The 25,820-nt window shown below is 39.0% G+C and overlaps 1 protein-coding gene across 1 annotated transcript; it reads right to left on the bottom strand.

The window, feature by feature from the left end:
- Positions 1–28: 28 nt before the first annotated feature.
- On the bottom strand, positions 29–20,275 carry MRPL45 (mitochondrial ribosomal protein L45). Its single transcript, XM_036930465.2, has 8 exons — positions 20,124–20,275; positions 18,669–18,846; positions 18,135–18,252; positions 15,597–15,695; positions 2,356–2,404; positions 1,324–1,473; positions 746–919; positions 29–536 (listed from the first exon to the last, which is right to left on the bottom strand). Exons 1-8 carry the CDS (start codon positions 20,187–20,189, stop codon positions 441–443), a joined length of 930 nt encoding a protein of 309 aa, XP_036786360.1. The 5' UTR covers positions 20,190–20,275; the 3' UTR covers positions 29–440.
- Positions 20,276–25,820: the final 5,545 nt, after the last annotated feature.

The following is a 25,820-nucleotide window of genomic DNA, read 5'->3' as shown; positions in this document are numbered from 1 at the left end:
CAGGGGAAATGTACAGAACCCACTACAATTTGTCCAACAGTCTGATGGTGTTTTATTTCAAACTCTAATCCCTATTTTGTGATTATAAAATTCTGCCAGTTTGCTCCTGACAGTCCCTACTGCAAGAAAAATGGGTATTAGGTAGTCTCTGAAACACACTTTTATCTAGATTTAGAAGCTAGGTATATAATTATAAAAGAAGTAAAAAAAGTGGGTCCATGGCTGTGCGTGCCAGCCACCCACTGGGGCCCAGCCATCAGCCGTGGTTGTCGAGGGTGAGACTGCTGAAAAGACCCAAGCAGGACAGAAGACAACCAAGTAGGTTCTTTCTACAGCCTGATGGAGATGGATGACCACATAGCTCCCAGACTCCCAAACTTCACAGCCAAGCTTCCAGTCACCTCATCACCCCTGCTTCACCCCAGGAGGTATTTTTGCAATCAGGCTAGCTGAGGCTTAAGGGCCTCTCCCTGTGACCCTTGTGGTTCTTCATAGTCTTCCCAGGGTTTCAGCTGGGGGCCAGGGATCATCACCGTCTGAAAGAGCAGGAAGCTGAGTTATCGACCACCCAAGCACATGGCTGAACCAAGAGATTCACTGCCCCTTCCTACATGCCTACCCCAACAGGATTTCCCTTCCCTGGAGCTGCATCACCCCCTCTCTCCACTAGGTGGAGCCCAACAGGAGTGGCTTAGGATGTATATGAATACTGCCTCCGGCCTCTTAAATGAGGCAAGGGCCTTACCTTAAGGATGGGCTGCTTAGGGGGTGCCCACGGTGGGACGATCTTGGCATGCATTCTCCAACTCCCATAGGGGTTTGTCAAGTGCTTTTCAAACACAATATACTCCAGCACATCCCTGGGCACATCCTCCTGTCCATACATCAACCGGCCAAACCGGTCATAGATAGCCAGAGTCTGCATGGATGAAAAGCAAATCTGGCCTGTTAGTCCGTGTTTTGTTTTTGTTTCTTTGCCACACAGCCATTTTTCCAACCACCATAACAATAAACTTTAGAGGGTAGAAAAAAATTATCTCAGAATTCTGAATCTTGACTAACTGACGTATTGATTATTCTTAGAGGATTTTTGACCAGGATTGGGGGGACAGGGGTGTCAAGACCAGGAAGGGTGAGAAAGAATATTCTCATACTTGTCTTAGTAGAGCTGACATCTAGCAGTGGGAAGGGCACAACGACAGAACAAGGTAAACCATGGCAAACCTTGTCTTAGAACCCAAGTCTTGGGCAGCTGCACCCAGGACTCCAGAGAGAGGTGCCCAACCTGAGAGTGAAGAAAAGCCAGAAGGATGGTGTCTCTACCTGCCGAGTGTGCATGCGGACGGTGACCTGGCCATATATGTTGCCCTGGCTCAACAGGCTTGAACAGCGAACCTGAGCCACCTGTGATGGCTCTAAAGATTCTATGAAGCTCCAGCGGACGGTCTTGTATTTGATGTCCCAGACCATGTCCTGAGGGCAGAGGAGAGCAAGTTCAACTGGGTTTTTCCCTCCCTCTAGGGAAACTGGTACTTCCTTCCACACCTGTTCTCCCTTCTTGCAACACTACACCGACAAGCAACATTTCCCATCAAAGGCCTTCTTATACCTACTTTCTCTCTCACCTTCCTAAATTGTGATTCAGCTACTGCTTAAGCCCACTTCACAGCAACTCTCTTTTCATCCAAGTCACAACTCAAGACCCGTCCACCTCCTTGAGGACTCTTCTCCAAGTCAATGAAAACCACACTCCAAACTAATACATCATTATCCCTCCCATATACTTTCATGATCTGCTAATTACTGAATGCATTTTTTACCGCATATATATTGTTTTTCCCCCCTCACCTTTTGGAGGTGAAGGATGGGATTTTACAGAGATCATAAAGTCTAAACTGCTAAGACTAGGTTGGCTACACTTGACCCTAGGGAGATGAGGCTGAATTGATGGAAACTGAAGTTCTTATTCTTGATCTACAAAGTTCCCATTTTCAGGAGTCTCCCAAAGTACCTAGCACCCCTATTAATACACAATGTTAAGTCTCATGAATGCTTGTCAAATCCTTTATTATACTCCAGGTACGCATAGGGCTGGCCTACTGTGGCCCATACCCTGACCTCAGGATGGGTCCCAGAGGCTTCAGTACTGCTTGCTAAGGGACTTCCTCCTTCCTATCTGCAGTGCCCTTACCAGAGTTTAAGACAGTCATTATCATTTGGCCAAAAATAAAGAAACTTAAGCTTTTTCCTTAAGTTCCCTGCACTTTCAAACTAATCCTTCTTATGAAAACCAGAAGTGATGTCTACAATCTGCCATTCAGACACCCCACAGCTCTAAGGAGGATGAGAACCTACCGGAAAACAGTTTTCAGTTACCAAGGTATGAAGTCGGTCATGATCTGAGCTAAAAACGAAAGAGAAATATATCACTGACTTTTGCTTTTATGATACCCTGTAAGAAAATTGAAAATGGCCCTTAAAATGGAAAACAATTGGTTTTACAAATATACGCTACACACAAACTATAAACCATGCAATATGCTATGTCTTGGGGACATAAAGATGAACATGATTTAAAAGAAAACCTTGAAATCTAATAGAAGAGTAAAGTTATGTTTGAATCTCAGAAGCAGAAAAGAAATTTCTCTGAAATTACCATACATCCTTTAGATGGGCAAGAGACCCTCATAGGGACATGGGTATCAGTCTTCACTCTAAGCTGCTATGGGGAATGAAATCCAACGCAAATAGTCAAAAGCTCAACTTATCTTACTTCGGACACATCAATGGTACCAACTGGCTTAGCTGTGGATTTTACACTTTTATCTATGAACCTAGCCAAAAGATAATCATCTGTCTTTTCTGATCTTTTCTTTTTTTCTCCCCATCTTTGTTGCTGCCAGAGTGACCTAATTGTGCTGATTCTATGCAGTAATAGTAAGAAAACAGACAGCAAATTCCAGCTCCTGTACATACAGGATTTTAGGAGAGTTCTTAACTGAGAGATTTCAAATAAACCTAAGACCACAGATGAGTTTCTTTCAGATACACATGCATGACTTTTCCCCAAAGTTTAATACTTTCTGGGCAGTTTAAGTCTTCATCCCTTTGAAAAATCTTATCTCTAATCCCAGAATGAGTAAGGGATCAGTTCTATCTGCTTCCCTTCTACCTTTATTCCTAATAGAAAATATTCCAAGACATTCCCCCCACAGTAGCTCTCGGTTAGACTAGACTGAGTTGTGTTGACAGCTACCACCAGCAAGTCTGCACCTCTAACAAACTCTTCCCCCTCACTATTCTGGCCTATAAATCTTCAGTAGAAATAACTCCCTTTTCTATGACTTTACTTACTATTCTGTAATAGAACTTACACTGAAGAATAAAAGAAAGACATCTGTTTCTGGCAACATAAGGACTGAGCTAATGTGAAACTACTCTCACTATAAACATCTAGGAATGTTGGATAGAATATAATACATGCACACATGCACATTTCCAAAAACTGTAGCTTAGTTCACAAGAAAGAAAAGTAAATCCCTAGATGCCAGAATGGGAACTAAACCAGAATGGAAAAGAATACAACCTGATATCACAACAGGATAAGGGATGATTAAGGGATCCAGAAATAGATGATGGCTAGGAGCTGACTTTCCCTAAAACTGTGGATCCCTGCATAAAGCTATGACCCTCAAGAGTCCTGCATCTGCAGCCAAGGGAGACTAGAAAAACAGTCCACCAGCTGAGAGAGAAAACTTCTCTGTCCAGGGTTGAATGGGGGGGAAAAAAACCCAAAACTAAAAAAATTCAACAAACTCTAAGCAGGATAAACTCCAAGAAATCTACACTGAGACACATTACAATCCAAACATTAAAACCCAAAGACAAAGAGAGTATCTTGAAAGTGGCAAGAGAGAAGTGAATTGTCACATACAAGGGATCCTCAATGAGATTACAATTGAATTTTTATCAGAAACCATGGAGGTTAGAAGACTGGGGTAATATATTTAAAGTCCTGAAAGAAAAGAAAAAAACCTGTCAACTAAGAATTCTATAGATGGAAAATCTCTATTTTAAGAATGAAGGAAAAATTTAGGCATTTCTAGATAAAAGGAAAACTGACAAGAGTTCATTATCAGTAGATCTACCCTACTAGAAATGCTACAGGGAGTTTTTCAGACTGTAGTTAAAAGACACAAGACAGTAACTTAAAGCCACAAGAAGAAATAAAGAACACTGGCAAAGGTAACCATATAGGTAAATACGAAAGCCAGTATTGTATTTTTGGTTTGTAACTCCTTGTTTTTTTCCTATAAGATTTAAAAGACAAATGCATAAAGTAATAATTATAAATCTACGTTACGGGCACACAATGTATAAATATGTAATCCATAACAATAACAATACGAAGAGGAAGGAAGAACAGAGATATGAAGGAGCAGAGTGTTTGTATACTATAAAATTAGGTTGATTATTCAAACTAGGTTGTTGTTCTAAGTTTAAAATATCAATTCTAATCTCCAAGGTAACCACTAAGAAAATAACTTAAAAGTATGCAGAAAAAGAAGGGAACCAGAATGGTACATTACAAAAAATCAACTAAATACAAAAAAGGTGGTAATGGAGGAATGGAACACAAAGAAATATGAAGACATACAGAGATAAATAGCTACATGGCAGAACTCATTCCTTAACAGTAATTACTTTGTATGTAAATGCATTAAACTCGCCAGTTAAGAGGTAGAGATTGGCAGACCAATGAACAAAAAACAATAATCCATCTATATGTTGTTTATAAGAGATTTACTTTAAATAGAAAGATGCAGAAAGATTGAAACATAAAAGGATGGAAGAAGATATTTATGCAAATAATAACCAAAAGACAGTTGGGGTAGTGATAATACTGTTAGACAAAATAGATTTTATGCAAAAAAGGTTACAGGAGACAATGGATTTGATAAAAGGTTCAATCCATCTAAAAGATATAACAATTATAAATATCATACATAACAGAGCCCCAAAACATATAAAGCAAAAATTAACAGAAGGGAGAAAGAAACAGTTCTATAATAATAGTTGGGTATTTCAATCTTCCATTTTCAATATTGGATAGAACAACCACATAGAATATCGATAGGAAACAAAGAACTTACACTACCAATTAACAGATCACTCCTGCTAACAACATCAGAACACACATTCTTCTTTGAAACCACAAAATACCAAAACTATGGGATGTGGCAAAAACAGTGCTAAATGAAAATTTTATAGTTGCAAATATTTACATTAAAAAAGAAGAAACATCTCAAATTAAAACCTACCTGTGCACTTTAAGAAACTAGAAAAAAAGAAGAGCAAACTAAACCCAAAAGCTAGCAGAAGGAAGCAAATAATAAAGATTAGACCAGAGAAAATCAAAATAGAGAACATTAGAATCAGAAAATCAAAGAAGCCAAAAGTTGATTCTTTAAAGTTCAACAAAATGGAGAAACTTTCAGTTAGCTCAAAAGAGAAAAGACTTGGGGGAATTCTCAAGACAGCAGCATGAGTAGGGTGGCAGAAATCTCCTCCCAAAACCATAGATACTTTGAAAATGCAGCGAATACAACTGTACCTAAAGAGTGACCAGAAGATACAGTACACCAGCCAGGCTATATCTACATCTGCAAGAACTCAGTATCTCATGAAAAGGGTAAGCTACAAAGTCATGACCTGGTGGGACCCGAGCACACCCCCCACCCCAGCTCTCTGGCAGGAGGAAAAGAATCAGAGTGGGGAGGGAGTGGAAGCACAGGACTGCTAAATAACCAGAATTTCAGGCACCCTAACCCCCTGGGTGGCAACATAGCACCAAAGCCCCTCACGGCGATAAGCAGCCTGCCATTCATTCCTCACCACCGGCACTGCAAGCGAACTGGCTGACCTGCCATTGCTGCAGAGCAATGGGGAGCAGCCCCACCCACAGCAACCACACAGAGGCTTCTCCCAGCACATGGCTAATCGAGCCAGACCCAGAGGCTGCCCCCTGCCCGCAGTCAACCAACACAGACAGTGGAGACTGGTGCACAGTCCAGAAGGCACAAAGGGGCTTTACTCTTGCAGCAAACACGTGCTGATCACCTGCAACCATTGCCAATATCCTAGGTCATCCTGAGGACTGCCCTGTGCACGGCAGCTCAGGGGATCAACGCAGAGGCTGCCCCCTGTACGTAGCTGACCGGCACAGGTAGAGGAAGTCGGTGCAGAGTCCGGAAAGCACAGAGGAGCTCTATTCTTGGAGTGAACATGTGCTGCAACCACCACCAGTGCCCTAGGCCATCCCGAGGGCTGCCCCCTGCGCACCGCTGACCAGCACAGGCAGAGGAAGCCAGCGCAGAGTCCAGAAAGCACATAGGAGCTCTTTTCTTGCGGCAAACACGCGCTGATCGCCTGCAACCACTACCAATGCCCTAGGCCATCCCGAGGGCCGTCCCATCCATGGCAGCTCAGGGGATTAACCCAGATGCTGCTCCCTGTGTGCAGATGACTGGCTCAGGCAGTGGAGATGGGCAAGGTGACAAACAAGCAGGAAGGGACTTTGTTCTCCCAGCTGACACACACGCCACTTCACGGCGATTGCTTCAATCAACACGAAAAGGCAAAAGAAACTTGTTCAGTCAAAAATCCCTCAAACCCCAGAGAGAGGGCCTAGTGACACTGAAATCACCAATATTCCTGAAAAAGAATTCAAAATAAAACTCAAAAGCATGCTGATGGAGCTAAAGAGAAATATGCAAGAGCTAATGGATGAATTCCAGAGGGAGATGACAGAAATGAAACAACGGAAGGACTTAAGACAAGACTGGATGAGGTGGAAGAGACTGTTAATGGAACAGAAATCAGAGAACAGGAATACTGAGAAGCTGAGGCAGAGAAAGATTAAAGGATCTCCAGGAATGAAAGAATATTAAGAGACCTGTGTGACCAATCCAAACAGAACAATATTCGTGTTATAGGGGTACCAGAAGAAGAAGAGAGAGAAAAAGGACAGAAAGTGTCTTTGAAGAAATAATTGCTGAAAACTTCCTCAAGCTGGGGAAGGAAATAGTCTCTCAGACCATGGAAGTCCACAGATCTCTCAACACAAGGGACCCAAGGAGAACAACAACAAAGACACATAATAATTAAAATGGCAAAGAATAAAGACAAGGACAGAGTATTAAAAGCAGCCAGAGAGAGAAAAAAGATGACCTACAAAGGAAAACCCATCAGGCTATCATCAGACTTCTCAGCAGAAACCTTACAGGCCAGAAGAGAATGGCATGATATATTCAATGCAATGAAACAGAAGGGCCTTGACCAAGAATACTGTATCCAGCAAGATTATCATTTAAATTTGAAGGAGGGATTAAAAAATTCCCAGATAAGCAAAAGTTGAGGGAATTTACCTCCCACAAACCATCTCTACAGTATATTTTAAAGGGACTGCTCTTTAGTCGGAAGTGCTCCTAAGGCTAAACAGATGTCACCAGAGAAAATAAAACCACAGCAAAGAAAGTAGACCAACCAAATACTAACTAAATGCAAAATATAATTAGCTATTCACAAAATCAGTCAAGGGAAACACAAAAGAGTATAGAATAAAACACCTAACATATAAAGAGTGGAGGGGGAAGAAAAAGAAGGGAGAGAAATAAAGAATCATCAGACTGTTTATAATAGTGTAATAAGTGAGTTAAGTTACACGGTTAGATAGTAAAGAAGCTACCCTTGAACCTTTGGTAACCACGAATCTAAAGCCTGCAATGGCAATAAGTACATATGTATCGATAATTACCATAAATGTAATGGACTGAATGCACCAATCAAAAGACAGAGTAATAGAATGGATAAAAAAGCAAGACACATGCTGCCTACAAGAGACTCACCTCAAACCCAAAGACGTACAAAGACTAAAAGTGAAGGGATGGAAAAAGATATTTCATGCAAACAATAAGGAGAAAAAAGCAGGTGTTGCAGTACTTTATAAGACAAAATAGACCTCAAAACAAAGAAAATCACAAGAGATAAAGAAGGACATTACATAATGATAGAGGGGGCAGTCCAACAAGAGGATATAACCATTATAAATATATATGCACCCAACACAGGAGCACCTATATATGTGAAACAAATACTAACAGAATTAAAGGATGAAATAGAATGCAATGCATTCATTTTAGGAGACTTCTACACACCACTCACTCCAAAGGACAGATCAACCAGACAGAAAATAAGTAAGGACACAGAGGCACTGAACAACACACTAGAACAGATGGACCTAATAGACGTCTATAGAACTCTACACCCAAAAGCAACAGGATACACATTCTTCTCAAATGCACATGGAACATTTTCCAGAATAGACCACATACTAGGCGACAAAAAGAGCCTCAGTAAATTCAAAAAGATTGAAATTCTACCAACCAACTTTTCAGATCACAAAGGTATAAAACTAGAAATAAATAGTACAAAGAAAACAAAAAGGCTCACAAACACATGGAGGCTTAACAACAAGCTCCTAAATAATCAATGGATCAATGACCAAATTAAAACAGAGATCAAGGAATATAAGGAGACAAATGAAAACAACAGCACAATGCCCCAACTTCTGTGGGACACAGCAAAGGAAGTTCTAAGAGGAAAGTATACAGCAATCCAGGCCTATTTAAAGAAGGAAGAACAATCCCAAATGAATAGTCTAAATTCACAATTATTGAAACTGGAAAAAGAAGAACAAATGAGCCCAAAGTCAGCAGAAGGAGGGACATAATAAAGATCAGAGAAGAAATAAATAAAATTGAGAATAACAAAACAATAGAAAGAAATCAATGAAACCAAGAGCTGGTTCTTTGAAAAAATAAACAAAATAGATAAGCCCCTAGCCAGACTTATTAAGAGAAAAAGAAAATCTACACACATAAACAGAATCAGAAATGAGAAAGGAAAAATCACGACAGACCCCACAGAAATACAAAGAATTATTAGAGAATACTATGAAAATCTATATGCTAACAAACTGGCTAACCTAGAAGAAATGGACAACTTTCTAGAAAAATACAACCTTCCAAGACTGACCAAGGAAGAAACAGAAAATCTAAACAGACCAACTACCAGCAACAAAATTGAATCGGTAATCAAAAAACTACCCAAGAACAAAACCACCAGGCCAGACAGATTCACCACTGAATTTTATCAGACATTTAGAGAAGGCAGAATACCCATTCTCCTTAAAGTTTTCCAAAAATAGAAGAAGAGGGAATACTTCCAAACTCACTCTATGAAGCCAGCATCACTCTAACACTCTAATACCAAAACCAGGCAAGACCCCACAAAAAAAGAAAATTACAGACTAAGATCCCTGATGAACATAGATGAAAATAATACTCAACAAAATATTAGCAAACTGAATTCAAAAATACATCAAGAGGATCATACACAATGACCAAGTGGGATTCATCTCAGGGATGCAAGGATGGTACAACATTAAAAAATCCATCAACATCATCCACTACATCAACAAAAAGGACAAAAACCACATGATTATCTCCATAGATACTGAAAAAGCATTCAAGAAAATGTAACATCCATTCATGATAAAAACTCAACAAAATTGGTATAGAGGGCAAGTACCTCTCAACATAATAAAGGTCATATATGACAAACCCACAGCCAACATCATACTTAACAGCGAGAAGCTGAAAGCTTTTCACCTAAGATAGGAAACAAGACACAGATGCCCACTCTCACCACTTCTATTCAACATAGTACTGGAGCTCCTAGCCACGGCAATCTGACAAAACAAAGAAATAAAAGCATCCAAATTGGCAAGGAAGAAGTCAAACTGTCACTATTTGCTTATGACATGATATTGTACATAAAAAACCCTAAAGAATCCACTCCAAAACTACTAGAACTAATATCTGAATTCAGCAAAGTTACAGGATACAAAATTAATACACAGAAATCTGTTGCATTCCTGTACATTAACGATGAACTAGCAGAAAGAGAAATCAGGAAAACAATTCCATTCACAACTGCATCAAAAAGAATAAAATACCTAGGAATAAACCTATCCAAGGAAGTGAAAGACCTATCTATACCCTGAAAACTATAAGACACTCTTAAGAGAAATTAAAGAGGACATTAACAAATGGAAACTCATCCCATGCTCTTGGCTAGGAAGAATTAATATCATCAAAATGTCCATCCTGCTCAAAGCAATATACAGATACAATGCAATCCCTATCAAAGTACCAACAGCATTCTTCAATGAAGTGGAAAAAATAGTTAAAAAATTCATATGGAACCCCAATGACCCTGAAAAGCCAAAGCAATCCTGAGAAGGAAGAATAAAGTGGGGGGGATCTCACTCCCCAACTTCAAGCTCTACTACAAAGCCACAGTAATCAAGACAATTTGGTACTGGCACAAGAACAGACCCACAGACCAGTGGAACAGAATAGAGACTCCAGACATTAACCCAAACATATATGGTCAATTAATATATGATAAAGGAGCCATGGACACACAGTGGGGAAATGACAGCCTCTTCAACAGTTGGTGTTGGCAAAACTGGACAGCTACATGTAAGAGAATGAAACTGGATCATTGTCTAACCCCATACACAAAAGTAAATTTGAAATGGATCAAAGACCTGAATGTAAGTCATGAAACCATAAACTCTTAGGAAAAAAAATAGGCAAAATCTCTTGGACATAAACATGAGCAACTTCTTCATAAACATATCTCCCTGGGCAAGGGAAACAAAAGCAAAAATGAACAAATGGGACTATATCATGCTGAAAAGCTTCTGTACAGCAAAGGACACCAACAATAGAACAAAAAGGCATCCTACAGTATGGGAGAATATATTCGTAAATGACAGATGCGATAAAGGCTTGACATCCAAAATATATAAAGAGCTCACACACCTCAACAAACAAAAAGCAAATAATCCAATTAAAAAGTGGGCAGAGGAGCTGAACAGGCAGTTCTCTGAAGAAATTCAGATGGCCAACAGACACATGAAAAGATGCTCCACATTGCTAGTCATAAGAGAAATGCAAATTAAAACCACAATGAGGTATCACCTCACACCAGTAAGGATCGCCACCATCCAAAAGACAAATAACAACATATGTTGGCGAGGCTGTGGAGAAAGGGGTACCCTCCTCCACTGCTGGTGGGAATGTAAATTAGTTCAACCATTGTGGAAAGCAGTATGGAGGTTCCTCAAAAAGCTCAAAATAGAAATACCATTTGACCCAGGAATTCCACTTCTAGGAATTTACCCTAAGAATACAGCAGCCCAGTTTGAAAAAGACAGATGCACCCCTATGTTTATCGCAGCGCTGTTTACAATAGCCAAGAAATGGAAGCAACCTAAGTGCCCATCAGTAGATGAATGGGTAATGAAGATGTGGTATATATACACAATGGAATATTATTCAGCCATAAGAAGAAAATAAATCCTACCATTTACAACAACATGGATGGAGCTAGAGGGTATTATGCTCAGTGAAATAAGCCAGGCAGAGAAAGACAAGTATCAAATGATTTCACTCATATGTGGAGTACAAAAACAAAGGAAAACTGAAGAAACAAAACAGCAGCAGAATCACAGAACCCAAGAATGGACTAACAGTTACCAAAGGGAAAGGGACTAGGGAGGATGGGTGGGAAGGGAGGGATATGGGGGGTGGGGGGAAAAGAAAGGGGGCATTATGATTAACATGTATAATATGTTGGGGGCATGGGGAGGGCTGTGCAACACAGTGAAGACAAGTAGTGATTCTACAGCATCTTACTACGCTGATGGACAGTGACTGTAATGGTGTGTGTGGGGGGGGGACTTGGTGAAGGGGGTAGCCTAGTAAACATAATGTTCTTCATGTAATTGTAGATTAAGGATAACAATAACAACAACAATAATGCATTGTGTTTCTATAGACTAGAATAAACAACCAGAAAAGGAAACTAAAAAAATAACTCCACTACAGTGTAGTCATTCATAAAAGTATTGTCATACTAGCCAAAAGGTAGAAACAACCCAAATATACACCAACAGATGAATGGATAAACAAAATGTGCTATATACATACAATGGGATATTATTTAGATATAAAACGGACATATAGATTCAATGGACTAGAACGGAGAGGGTGGGAATAAATCTTCACATCTCTGGCCAACTGATTTTCAACAAGGCTGCTAAGACTGTTCAATGGAAAAGGACAGTCTCTTAAAAAAATGATGCTGGGTGATGGCCAGTGACTGTGGTGGGATGTGTGGGGGGGACTTGGTGAGGGGAGGAGCCTGGTAAACATAGTGTTCTTCATGTAATTGTAGATTTATGGTAGGAAAAAAAAAAATGATGCTGGGAAAACTGGATTTCCACATGCAAAACAATGAGGTTGGACCCTTACTTTATACCATATACAAAAATTAACTCAAAATGGATTAAAGACTTAAGTGTGAGAGCTAAAACTACAGAATCATTAGAAGAAAACATAGGGGGGAAGTTTCATAACACTGGATTTGGCAATAGTTTCCAGGATATGACACTAAAAGCACAGGCAACAAAAGAAGAAAAATGTAAGTTAGACTTCAAAATTAAAAACATTTCTGTATCAAAGGTCACCAATAAGGTGAAAAGACAACCCACAGAATGGGAGAAAATATTTGCAAAATACATATATATCTGATAAGGGATTAATAGCTAGAACATACACAGTACTACAACTCAAAACAAAGTAATAACCCAATTCAAAAATGGGCAAAATACTTGAACAGAACTTTCTTCAAAGAAAACATACTAATGGCCAAGAAGCACATGAAAAGATGCTCAACATCACTAGCCATTAGAGAAAAACAATGAAAAACTACAATGAGATACTACTTCATACCCATCAGGATGGCTATTACCAAAAAAATGGAAAATAACAAGTATTGGTGCAGATGTGGAGAAACTGGAACTCTTGTGCATTGCTGGTGGGAAAACAAAATGGTGAAGCTGCTGTGGAAAACAGTTCCTCAAAAAATCAGACATAGAATTACCATATGATCCAGCAACTCCAGTGGGACTGAAAGCAGGAACCCAAACAGATACCTGTATTCCAATGTTCATAAAAGTATTATTCAGAACAGCAAAAAGATGGAAACAACCCAAATGTACAACAGATTAATGGATAACCATGAGGTGGTATATACATACAATGGAATATTATTCAGCCATAAAAAGGGAGGAAATTCTGACAGGTGGTACAACATGGATGAATTCTGAAGACATTATGCCAAATGGAATAAATCAGTCACAGAAGGGCAGATACTGTAAGATTCCATTTATATGAGGTACTTAAAATAGGCAAACTGATAGAGACAAAAAACAGAATAAAGGTTACCAGGTGCTGGGAGGAGGGAGCAATGGAGAGAATTACTGCTTACTAGGTAGAGTTTTTGTTTGGGATAATGAAAAAGTTCAGGAAACAGGAAATAGCAGATGATAAAATTTAAGACCACTGAATTATTCACTTTAAAATTGGCTAAACTGGTAAATGTATATTATGTGTATTTTATCATAATAAAGCCCTTCCTAAACTGATAATTTTTAAATGAATGGTTATATCTTTGATTTTTTTTTAAAAAGCAGGCATACAAAAAAACAACTAACCAAAATCAGAAGAAAAAAAAAAGACCTATAGAAGATAAAGATTTTTATTAGACATGGACTTTAAGTGCAATTAGTATGTTCAAGAAATTATATGGCAAAATGGAGAATTTGTGGTGAAGAACACAAAAAAAATCAAATGAAAATTCTGAAAGTGAAAAACAGAAAATAACTACAAAATTAAGAGCTTGACAGATAGGTTTAACAGCACATTAGATACAACTGAAAAAAGGACAGGAAGATAGATCAGAAAATATACAGACTGAAGCTTGACAGGGTTAAAAAATATATATTGGAAAATATAAAAAAGAGCCTATGAGACTATTTGGCACACAGTGAAAATATCTGACATGCGTATTCAGAACCACACAAGGAACAAGGAAGTAGAGCAGAAGCAACATTTGAAGGGATGTTCTTAGAATTTTCCAACACTAACAAAAAAAGCAACCAAAGATTTAAAAAATAATAGGAACCTAGGGCAGGAAAAACACACACACGAACACACATACACATAGGTACATCAAAGTAAACTGCTGAATGCTAGAGGCAGAGAACAAAATCTTGAAACCAGCCAGAGGAAAAAGAAACTTTAACTCCAAAGGAACAACAACAAAAAAAAAACAGCCAACTTCTCAGTAGAAAGAACAGAAAACAAAAGATGACATCTTCAAAATGCTGATAGAAAATAAGTACTAACCTGGAATTCTCTACCCAAAGAGAGCATCCTTTAAAAATGAAGATGATTTTTTAAAAAGCCCATAAACAAAAAATGAAGGAGAAATTTTAAAAAGGTAGAACTGAAAAACTAGATGACAGTAACATGGAGATGGACAAGGCAGTGACTGGAAAAGTATTCTAAGGTTCTTGTAATATTAAGTCAAGAGTACGTTAAAACATTTTAGGGACTACTGACTAAAAGAATAAAAATCAATGAATGTAGTGCTTCCAAATAAGTGGAAGGAACAAAAAAGAAGGAAATTATGTCAATCCAACAAATGAAAGGAGAAAAAGAAAAGAAAAATCATGGCAAATAGAACATACAAAATAATGTGGTAGAAAAAAAAGCCAATACATAAAAAACAACACTGAACAATAAAAATGGCAGGTTTTAAGAAGATAAATACAATACATAAAACAATACTATACATTGTTTATACACATATCCATGAGGTGAACAAGTATAAAAATATGCATGGGAATGATATATAGCATAGTGGTTATCTGTAGGAGGGAAAACAATGGGGAGATGGGGTGTCAGCTATGTTTTATCTCTGTCCACACCCCGTTAGGGACTCTGAAGCAAACATGGCAAAACATAAACATCTTTTAACCTGAATGGTATTTTTTATGTTTGAAGTATTTCATAATTAAGAAAAATTTTTTTAAGAAATAAAAGTAAAAGGAAATAATTAATGGATTTTGAGTACAGGTTTGGGGTCCTACCTGAACCATCACAGCCACAGCTCAAGAATATCAGCAACAGTCCAAGGACTGGTACTTAAGATTATTCTAGGCCCTTCTTTGCTTTTTTTCCATTTCCCTAGCAGCCCTTTCTTTCCCTTGGTTGAATCATGATAAAGATGGAAATTTTCAAAAGAAACTTATTCAGGAAAAGGAAATGTACATACATTAGACAAATACACAAAAAGAGGACGAATTAGAGATCAGGCAGGGTAAGAACAGCAGCCATTTGGCAGAGTGTCCCACCATTTTTAGGTGGAGCAGAGCCAGACCAAATGGTGACAATTCCCAACAGCAGGGAGAGAAGACAAGGTTACTGCCAGGCTCCAATTATTCTCCACATAGAAAGTTCTCCCACTTTAGAACTCTTACCTGAAGAAAAAAAAAATTGTACCTAGAATAATAGCTGCTCACAACATAACTGGCTTAACACAGGAGATTCACTTACTTGTTTAGACAAAGGTGAGCTTCAATGAAGATATCCTTCGCTTTTTCAGGGAAGTCTCTTATTTTAAAATTTGCATCATATTCTCTTATCTTACGGATTCTGTAAAATTAAGCATGAGAATCATTTCTAAAGATTTCATACAATTTTCACAGCTTACATTAATCTTAACTTACAGCTTACATTAACCTCCATTAATGTCTGTCCTCTTACTCAATAACTATGTTTTGAATGTGCCAAGTCCTGTAAACTCAATTTTACTTGCACTTAAATCAGTCATTCTAAAGAAAGACCAAGTCTTCTTATAGAGAAATTTCAGAATTCTGACATCAAAGAAAACATCCTATAAGCACTAGAATAGAAAGAAAACAGGTTTCACACAAAGGCTCAGGAGTCAGAATAACATCAGGCTCCTAACTAGCAACAATTAGACATTAGAAAGACAATAGAACAGTGCTTTTAGTTTAGGAAAAAATTATTCCTAGCTCAGAACTCCATTACCTTGGCAAATTATAAATGAAGTGGGGGAGTAAAATACTTTTTCTTAAACTTGCAAGATTTCATCTCTTTTCCTCAGGAAGCTGCTGGGGAATATGCTCAACAAAATAACAGACTAGTTAATAATGACAGAACAAATAATAAGAAGTAACAGAGTAGAACCATGAAAGAGAAAGACAGAACATCAAGGAATAAGAGAATACAAGAAGATGAAGGCATAAGGAATATGGAATATTAGGAGGATGATAAAAGAAGATCCCAAGATGTACAGTGGGTCTTAAACAGCAACCAGTCCAGACTGAAACAGGTAAGAAGGCTACAGGAGGGACTTTTTCTTGAAGATTAAACTAAGAAAATAATGAATGTTTTGAAAATATTGAAAGGAAATTTAGGGGTTCTATAAGGAAATGAGAAAAAAAGACACAATTCCAAAAAAGAAATTATGCAGGGAAGGAAAAGTCATGATAATGTACTGCATGATTTAGCTGTCAATGGCATTTTCATGGTTATGATAACATAAACAGGGAATTCTGATATAATTAAAAGTATTAGTATATTAAGATGAGAGACACCATGACAAACTGGATTTATTCAAGGTATGCAAAGTTTGCCATTCTCAAATCAATGTTAATTCATAGAATAAAAGACAAATATCACATGATCATCTCCATAGATGCAGAAAAAGCATGTGACTAAAAAAAAAAGAATCCAACACCCCTCCATACTCTACCTCAAAGCCTTCCTTGAACTGTTTGTCTCCCTAGAATGCTATTCTTCACTACATCCCTCTGCTTAGCCAACTGTTAAGCAATTCCTATATCCCAGCTTTAAATGCCATTTCCTCAGGGCAGCCTTCCCTGAACTTCCAGACCAAGTTATCTTCCCTGTCACATGATCCCATAGCACCCAGACTTCACCATACCTATAATTATTTAATTGTGTACAACCAGTATTCAATGGCTGTCTTCCTCTCCTAGATGGTAACTCCACAATAAAGCCACATGTGTTTTGCTTATCATCATCACAGACCAACCACCAAAGACATCACAGTCCAGGCAAGAAATACTTAAAAGGAAATAATTACAGCACAGAATTATCACAAGTAGGAAACGTAAGTGTACAGTTACAACTATGCAGAGGCAGCTCCAAAAAGAGTCAGGGAAGGCTTAAAGGCAGACACAATACTCAACTGGCTCTTGAGGAATGAGTTGGAGTTACCAGGTAAAGAAGTGCAGAAGACATTTTCAGGCAAAGGAAACGATGTGCAAAGACACAGAGGCATAGCACAGTACTGTCAAGGAACTGGCAATTAGTTTAGAAATGCTGAAGTTTAGGATGTGAAAAATGGAATAAGGAGATGATGGTAGAGGTTAAGGCAAGAGCCAGATTATTAAAAGTCTTGAATACCACTATAGAAATGTGGATTTTATTCTTAAGGTTATGAAGAGCCACAAGAGTTTTAAGCAGGAAAGGTGATGTGATAAAATCTGTATTTAGAGAAATAAATTATGGTCACATTAAGAATTAACACTGACTCAAAAAACAGTCATGCATAGAAATCTATATATGACCCTAAAGAACCTCAGAGTGACAAATACTAAATGTTTCTGTCCTTTCAATTTAAAGAGGGACTAAGAAGATTTTGGCTTTTACCTCTTAACAAAGGCCCAGTTATCTCCCTGTCTTCTTGACTGTTTCTGGCTTTTCCTACTCTCTGAAGTTTAAACTCTAAGGTACCTCTCATACAAATATCCTTTTATTATTATTTTAATTTTTAAAATACATGATCAGAAAATGTCTTAACAAACTAGAAGTCAACTCCTTAGTTGACATGACACAAACTACCAATAAAGGCTGAGATGCTAAGAATCAAAATACCCATATAACTTAACATTAATTACAGACTATATTACAGGGAAAGAAAATACTGTCATCAAGGGAGTTATATCCAACCCAGTTAACCCAAGATGGCCTCTCTGGACAAAAAAGTCGCAACAAGAAATTTTATTCTAATACTAACTCCCAGTTGTCTCAGACACCTACGACAATTGTGATGCCACATTTTTCTTCAACCGCTCAGTTTTCTGTGCCAGTCCTTCCTTTGAAAGAGATGATACACGAGCATCACCCTCTGGAGGAATATAGGTGTCAAAGATATTAGCTGTAATGAGAGAAGGCGAACACTAAGCAAGCATTGAAAGACTGAAAAAAAGTCATCTTGAGGTCATATAAAATTGGGAGGGATTCTGGATACAAAGTAGACTAATGAGACAGACTCCCATGAAGAGGAAATCTATTACATTAGAAGACATAGACTAAGATAATTTAAGTCTTCTGTTAGAGCCTCAGTTTCTTCTTAAACAAAATGGAGAAATTTCACCCTTGTCACTAAGAATAGTATGAAAACAAGTACAAAGATGACCTTATGAAATATAGTGTAAATAGAGTGAATCACTGGGGCTGACCTGATTTTGTAGTTAACTAAATACTGTCAATCACAGTCCAAATCATTCCATTTTCCAGAATATCTCTGACAGAAGGAGACTGGGTCAGGGTCTCAGAAATAACACACCTCACCTGTACAAGCCAGATGTATGGGACGCTCCAAATGTTCCGGAGGAATAACTAGTCCTGCTTTCCGGGTAAATTCTATAAACTCCTTTTGTGATCTGTATTTGGGTTCATAAGCAGGAGGAGTGAAACGTTTCTTAGTTCTCACTGGAACTATGGCTGTGGGGTGAGTCGCAAGGACTGGCTGGAATTCAGGAAAAGGTTAGGATATAGATAACCTGGAAAAAAAATCTATCTTGAACAAACTCTAAGCAAAGACAGAAAGGACACAACCAAAGAATGACTTAGGAATAATTATAAAGCCACATATAAGAGAGAAAATGCATTACTATCTTAATACTTATGAGTGTTTCTACTAGGCCAGTAAGCAACATTTACTAACACCACTCAACATTAACTAAAGGCTTTCTTTTAGTACTTTCCATAGTACAAGGACTATGCCAACTCCTAGAGATGCTTAATTGATTGAAGCAAGGTTACTCTGCTTTCAAAACACCTTCGATCCAAAGGAGAACTTAAACACCAACCTAATAGTAAAATGAACAGAATGCTATTATTAAAACATAAGAAAAGTCCTTTTTTTGGCATCCCCTCTATATTTACTCAGATTACATTCTGCTCATTACATTCTGATCCTCACCATAAACTTCATTCTGCTGTTGTAGCTCCCAACTGATCAATTAGCTCTTTAAGGGCCAGGTTGCTTTTCTCTCTGATTATGAAGTTTGCTCAGGCAGGTACAATGACAATACAGGACTCCCCTCTGTTCAGCTACTGTTCAACTTAGGACATTTGTAACAATCAAGGGACTGTTTGCAAAGGCCAAGATATGGAAGCAACCTAAGTGTTCATCAATAGATGAATGGATAAAGAAGATGTGGTACATACACACAATGGAATATTATACTCAGTCATAAAAAGAAAAGAAATCCTGTCATTTGCAACAACATGGATGGATCTAGAGGGTATTATGCTCAGTGAAATAAGCCAGGAGAGAAAGACAAATACCATATGATTTCACTTACTTGTGTAATATAAAAACAAAGCAAAACAGAAGGAACAAAACAGTATTAGGCTCGTAGACACTGAGAAGTGACTAGCAGTTACGGGGGACTGGGACTGTTGAAAACACTGTGATGCACATTTAATAAAATAAAATAAAGAATCGAGGGGAAGCGAGTGCCCCTTTCAAACATTACTTGTTTCCCCTTTTAACACCTCCCCGCCAGACAGACCCACACCAAATTGGAGAAACTTAATCCCCTAGAACTTGCTGGCCCTTAAGGTCCTACCCAGGCTGTCCGCACTCGGCTACTTAGCCTAGTAACTGGGTCCCGTCTACCTAAGCTGAGATGTCAGTCGTATTGACCAAGCTTACCAAGAACAACTGCAAAGCGAAAATTCCCCTCTACTCTGTCGTCTTCCAGCCCCTAGAGTCCTACCCGCTCCGTCCCTACCCACCTGACGAGACCACCAACCCACCGTCCTGGGAAAGCAAGACAACCCCCGCGACACAGGGGCTGCCATTTTGTTCACGCAAAGGCCTCTGGGATGGAAATTACGCTTCAAGAGCTTAGTTCAGGATAGAAGGCGCAAAGGGTGGAGCTAGCCGCGGTGTGGAATTTTCCAGGGCGCGCGTCCTCCGCCGAAGTGTGAGCGGCGCGAACGCGCACGTGCGCAGGGAGGGGGCGGTGTGAATTAAGGACAGCGCATGTGCACTGAGACGGCGTTGGGGGTTTGGGTGGAACGCACGGCTGTCACGCGCCAGCTGGAGAGCTCTGGAGCGTGAACTGCGCTTGCGCACGTCCCTTTCTGGCTGCGAGGAGTTGCTCCGCTCCCCGAAGGTTGGGATGTTCGTGCGCCTTGTTTCGCTTCTGTTGAAAATGAGGTGGTGTACTTCTGAGACAAGTGTTTTTCTTCAATGCCTAGGTTGATTCCCGAAACGGCGAAATGAACTCGTTTCTGGGTTTTGTGTCTGACGTGACTATGCTGGGTAACCTCAAACCTGAGCCCAAGTTTTCCCAATCCGTACAGTTTGAAGAAAGAAATTTATTACTGTCAAATTAATGACTACTATGTTTATTGTGCAAGCTTAATGACTACTATGTTTACTGAAGCAAAAGACAAGCGGACTGACAAAAACAATTCTTATTTGTAATTTTGGGAAAGAGTCACAGGTTTAATATTAACAAATAATAGATGATACAGAAATGTTTAGCGGGTGCCAGGCAATTTTGTAGCATTTTACATATGTTAACTCAGTTACTTCTCACCACAAACAAGAGTAGTATTCTTTTACATATGAGGTTGGGCCGCTGAGAAATTACTTAAGGTCACATAATACTTAAGGTCACACAGCTAATAACTGGCAGAATTGAGATTGAAATCCAAGCAGTCTTAACTCCAGAACCCATGCACGGAGTACTATGCTGTGTACTTCGTCACAATTAGATGTTAAAGAATTCATGCTGTTTGCTATCAGCTTGGAAAATCCAGTGCTGAATGGCAAACACTTTCCACACTTAACCATAGATTAGTGTTTTTTGAGCACTTCCTGAAGCATTTCGCAATGAGTTAGGAACAATGGGATGTACATGCAAGAGCTTCCAGGCGGAGACTGGAAGGAAAAGATTACTTTTGAGTTTGGGGAACACACATATTGTCTTATATTTTGACTTCTCAACTATACTGTAAATTCTTCAAGGGTAAGAATACTCCCACAAGTCCTACCCACAGCATTGAACCTATAGCATGACATATTAATAGTGACGTGAATTATCTGTTCTATGTTTATGTTAAATAAAAAACATTATTAAACATTTAAATGAGATACCTAATTATTTCTTAACAGACTCCTTTCTGCCTACTCTATGCCCCAGAAAATTAAAAATGATTCTTTTTTTACTTGTCTCCCGACTGGAATGAGGAAATGACACTCCATGTTGAGTGTTATCAATACAGAACATTGATATAGTCTATCTGGGATTATCAATTCCACTGGTAAATTTTATGCTGGCCTCACGTGGTAGCCAGCACATCCCATCATCTCTTCCAGCCCTCTGATCAGTTCCTCAGAGAATGCAAACGTGTTTTATATCAGCCTGGATGAAATAATAAGTGGAGTCAATATCATTTAATTCATTCTGAGATGAATTATAAGTGGGCTTTTTTGTTAGCTGCTCTTGAAAAATTTAGATTATCTTCTTACCTCATTAACTCCATGGAAAATTGGAAGTGTACGCTGGGGAAGTAACACTAAGAGGAGTGTGTGTGTGTGTGTGTGTGTGTGTGTGTGCGCGCGCGCGTGTGCGTGTGTCCATAGAAAGTTGCTGAGCTTACTTTTTTTTAATTGAAATATAATTGATAAACAATATTATATTGGTTTCAGGTGTACAACATAGTTATTCAGCAATTATATACAATTCTAAACACTCATCACATTAAGTGTAGTTACCATCTGTCTACATGCAAAGATATTACAAGATTATTGACTTTTATCATATTCTCCTTTTATATCTTTTGTAACAATATTATATTACTTTTATTTTATTATATTGTCTATGCTGTACTTTGATTCTCCATGACTAATTTATTTTATAATTGGAAGTTTGTACCTCTTTATTCCTTTCACCTATTTCACCAGCCCCTACCACCTCCCCTATGGCAACCACTAGTCTGTTCTCTGTGATTATGAATCTATCTCATTTTGTTTGTTCATTTGTTTTGTTTTTTTAGATTCTACATAAAAGTGAAATCATATAGTATTTGTCTTTCTCTGACTTATTCCACTTAGCATAATACCTTCTAAGTCTATCTATATTGTCACAAATGCCAAGGTTTCATTCTTTTTTATGGCCAAGTAGTATTCAATTGTATATATATACCACAATTTCTTTATCCATTCATCTGTCAATGGACAATTAGGTTGCTTCCATATCTCGTCTATTATAAATAATGCTGCAATAAACACAAAAGTGCAAATATCCTTACAAATTAGTGATTTTGTTTTCTTCAGATAAATTTCCAGAAGTGGGATTACCAGGTTATACAGCATTTCTATTTTTAATTTTTTGAAAAACCTCCATACTACTTTCCCTAGTGTCTTAACCGATTTATATTCCTGCCAACAGTGGACAAGAGTTCCCTTTTCTATACATACTCTCCAACACTTATTTCTTTTTTTTAACATACTAGCCATTCTAACTGGTGTGAGGTGATATCAGAAGGATATTTCTTAATCCCACAAATGTTGTAGTTCCCATTTCAGAAAAAGCAAAATAAAAACAAGAGAAGGGAACTCATTGTGCAATTAGAGGAAGGAATAGGTGGTTAAGGGCTCATCTTTGCAAGGAACAGCCTTGCACATAGTAGACACTCAAATATTTATTCAATAAACAGATGAGTAGAATCCCAGATGAAATATGATGAGGTAGAGGGCAAAGTTGATGTCCTGTTTCTCCAAATGCAGGGGATTCCTGGAATCCCTTGTCCTGATGAAATTTCTAAATGGAGCCAAAGAGGACGGGATAGCTCATGAACAGCGGGGCATGCACTTGCATTTTTTTATTCCCACTGGTAGATAACATCCAAGATCGGAACTTCTACTTGATAACCTACATCTGGGAGAAGTACAGTTGATTTGAACCAGGAAAATCCTTCTGGAGAATTGGAAAAATCTGATTGCAATATGTTTATCAATTACAATAAACAGTATGATCCTTGGATTGAGGCAAGTAACAGGCTTGCCATGTATTTACATTGTACTTCCCCACCTTGAGTGAAGGCATGAAAAGCAAATGTAAACTGTCCAAGATAAGGTGACATAGAAGAAACCAAGAATTCTGACTTTCTAAGAAATGTTCTTAACTGACCCTTAGCTCACAATGTTAGTGGTGCTGCTTTGCCTGTCCTGGAGTTGACTTTCTATGGCTCCCACACACTGGCTGAGAATGCTACAATGCCTGAGGTTACATATTAATGCCACTTCTTTTCCTCACCTATAGGAAGGGATAATTAAGTACCTAACTCACAAAATTGTTAATAACTCATTAAATAAGTTAATACAGTTTCCCACACTGGTTAGTTATGGCTACTGCTTCTAAGCCCCGTGATAGACCTGGAAGAGCTATCATACAGAGCCTAGAAGAGTCCTGGTAAATGTAACTGCTCTTTGTGCTGGACACAGAATAACATCCCACCCCAAGTCCACTCCAGTGCGGTGCCCCTAAAGCAAGAGAGCTTCTAGCCTGGATATGAACTGAAAATCCTCAAGAAGCCCTGTGTGTTAGCTCTCTTCCCCTAGGGAGCAGTTCTCACTTCTGTTGAAGCTAAGACCACCCAAATGCAGGTTGTTTCCAAGCCCCAGTGTGATTCCCTACTTCCATGCTGCACAGCTTTCTTCTACTAGCTGCTCTTTTTTCTCATGATCCTTCTACTCATCCCTGCTGCTAAACACAAAGAACTTTTCCTGCCTGCCGCAGACTCCTTTTTTTAGAAGGTATGTCTAGAAAGAGATATTGCTCATCTGGCTCAGCCAGAAAAGAAGCCCATGCATTCCACTGTTCATGCTAGGTCTAGAATTAATCCCTAGCCTCTTCTTGCTGGCTAAATCAAGCAATAATCCTGAAAAGGAACTTCAGGCTATTTGTGATTTCCCTCTCCCCCTGCACCACATTCAGGGAGGGGAGGAAAAAGGCCCTGGATCAGAGCAATCTGTTTCTAACCCACTTCCATTTCCAGGGATTACATCTGCAGGAGGAAGGAGACCAAAATAAATCTGGCATATTAGCTCTGGGGACTTGAGGAAGGCAGCCCAGGGGTGCCTGGAGGGCTGTAGGCATGGGGCAGGAGCCTGAGAGCCTAGTCTCATGTGCTGGAGTCCCTTATAAAAAGATCCACAAACTTGAAAAACAATGCCTAGAGTAGTATTTGGCAATACTAGCCACTCTATAAATGTGGTGAATGAAAGAATAAAGCATATAGATTGTGGGCAGAAAAAGGCAAAAACAATTCCCTAATTTTACCTACAACTTCATATCCTTATATGCAACACCAGTTTATGGCTAAAATCAATCAACCCACAATTAAGGGAGTGTGATGCAGTGTGAAGTCCTCTGGGTTGGGAGGCAGGAGACAAAATTTCCAATCCTACCATTGTTGACATCAATTTACCCTGTGGCCTTAGACAAGTTACTTCATATCTCTGATCACTAATTTTCCCTATTAAAAAAATCCACTCTCTAGAGCCCTAAAAGCCTACAGTCACATGTGATGTGTATTGAGTTCCTATTAATACACAAAGCCCTGAGCACATTTATATACTGACAAGAACTCCCCTTGGGGCCCCATGAACCAAGTGCTCAGCACACACACCCCACCCCCAGTCTGCATTTCTTCTCTACCCACCATGGACTCTGACATAAAAACTTGTATCTTCCAGATGACCATTCTTTGGGACCCTCTCCAGTGTCTGGGTGAAGGCTTCCCTCCCAGCTCTTGGGTGCTGGAGCCAGGGAAGCTGTGTGAATCTGGGAAATGTCCACTAGAGGGTACCACGGCTGCACTGGGATCTCAGATTGCAGGGAGGCCTAGCAAAGCCAACGATTTCAGGATTTGTAAATACCCACATTCAGAGATTTAGAGATCTCTGCTCACTGTTCCTTACCTGGTCCTCTCCTTATTGCTTCTTGGAAGGCTTGACAAGTCTTACCATTTTGACATCATTTTAATTTGATCTGACTTCACATCAAAGGCAGCTTTTTAGAGTGGAATCCGCGGGGGCTTTTGGCAACAGATACACCTGGCTCCCCTACTTCCAAACTCTATGGGCAAATTACTTAACTCTTCTGAGTCTCAGCACACCCATCTATGAAGTGAAAATAATAAAACCTTGTAGGACCATTGTGAGCACTAAATGAAATCATATATGGATATATGTGACTGGTAGACAGTAGGTGCATAAAATTGTTTTTGCACTGGAGGATTTATTCAAAGAATTGCCACAAACTGGGAATGGTGTTGAGGAAAGAAAGATGGCTTTGCAAGAGCTGAGCACCTTCAAACAGGAAACATGACATTGTGCCACTTTGCTCTTGAGTCTTGCAGTTTCCAGACTGGTGTTGCTTGGCACTCCTCAGCCTCGGTGCTCAGTGCTGGACT

The sequence above is a fragment of the Manis pentadactyla genome, chromosome 4 (assembly GCF_030020395.1).
Source record: "Manis pentadactyla isolate mManPen7 chromosome 4, mManPen7.hap1, whole genome shotgun sequence".
NCBI lineage: Eukaryota > Metazoa > Chordata > Mammalia > Pholidota > Manidae > Manis > Manis pentadactyla.
Note: the sequence above shows the minus strand (reverse complement) of the source record. Positions and strands in the feature narration are given on the sequence as shown.

What these genes read in the sequence shown, in the direction of transcription:
- MRPL45 (XM_036930465.2), bottom strand. Translation starts at nt 20,189, where the DNA reads ATGGCAGCCCCTGTGTCGCGGGGGTTGTCTTGCTTTCCCAGGACGGTG. An exon ending in CATACATCTGGCTTGTACAG is followed by an intron (nt 18,253 to 18,668) that starts GTGAGGTGTGTT and finishes CTCTCATTACAG; the next exon opens with CTAATATCTTTGACACCTAT. An exon ending in TAACTGAAAACTGTTTTCCG is followed by an intron (nt 1,474 to 2,355) that starts GTAGGTTCTCAT and finishes CTCTGCCCTCAG; the next exon opens with GACATGGTCTGGGACATCAA.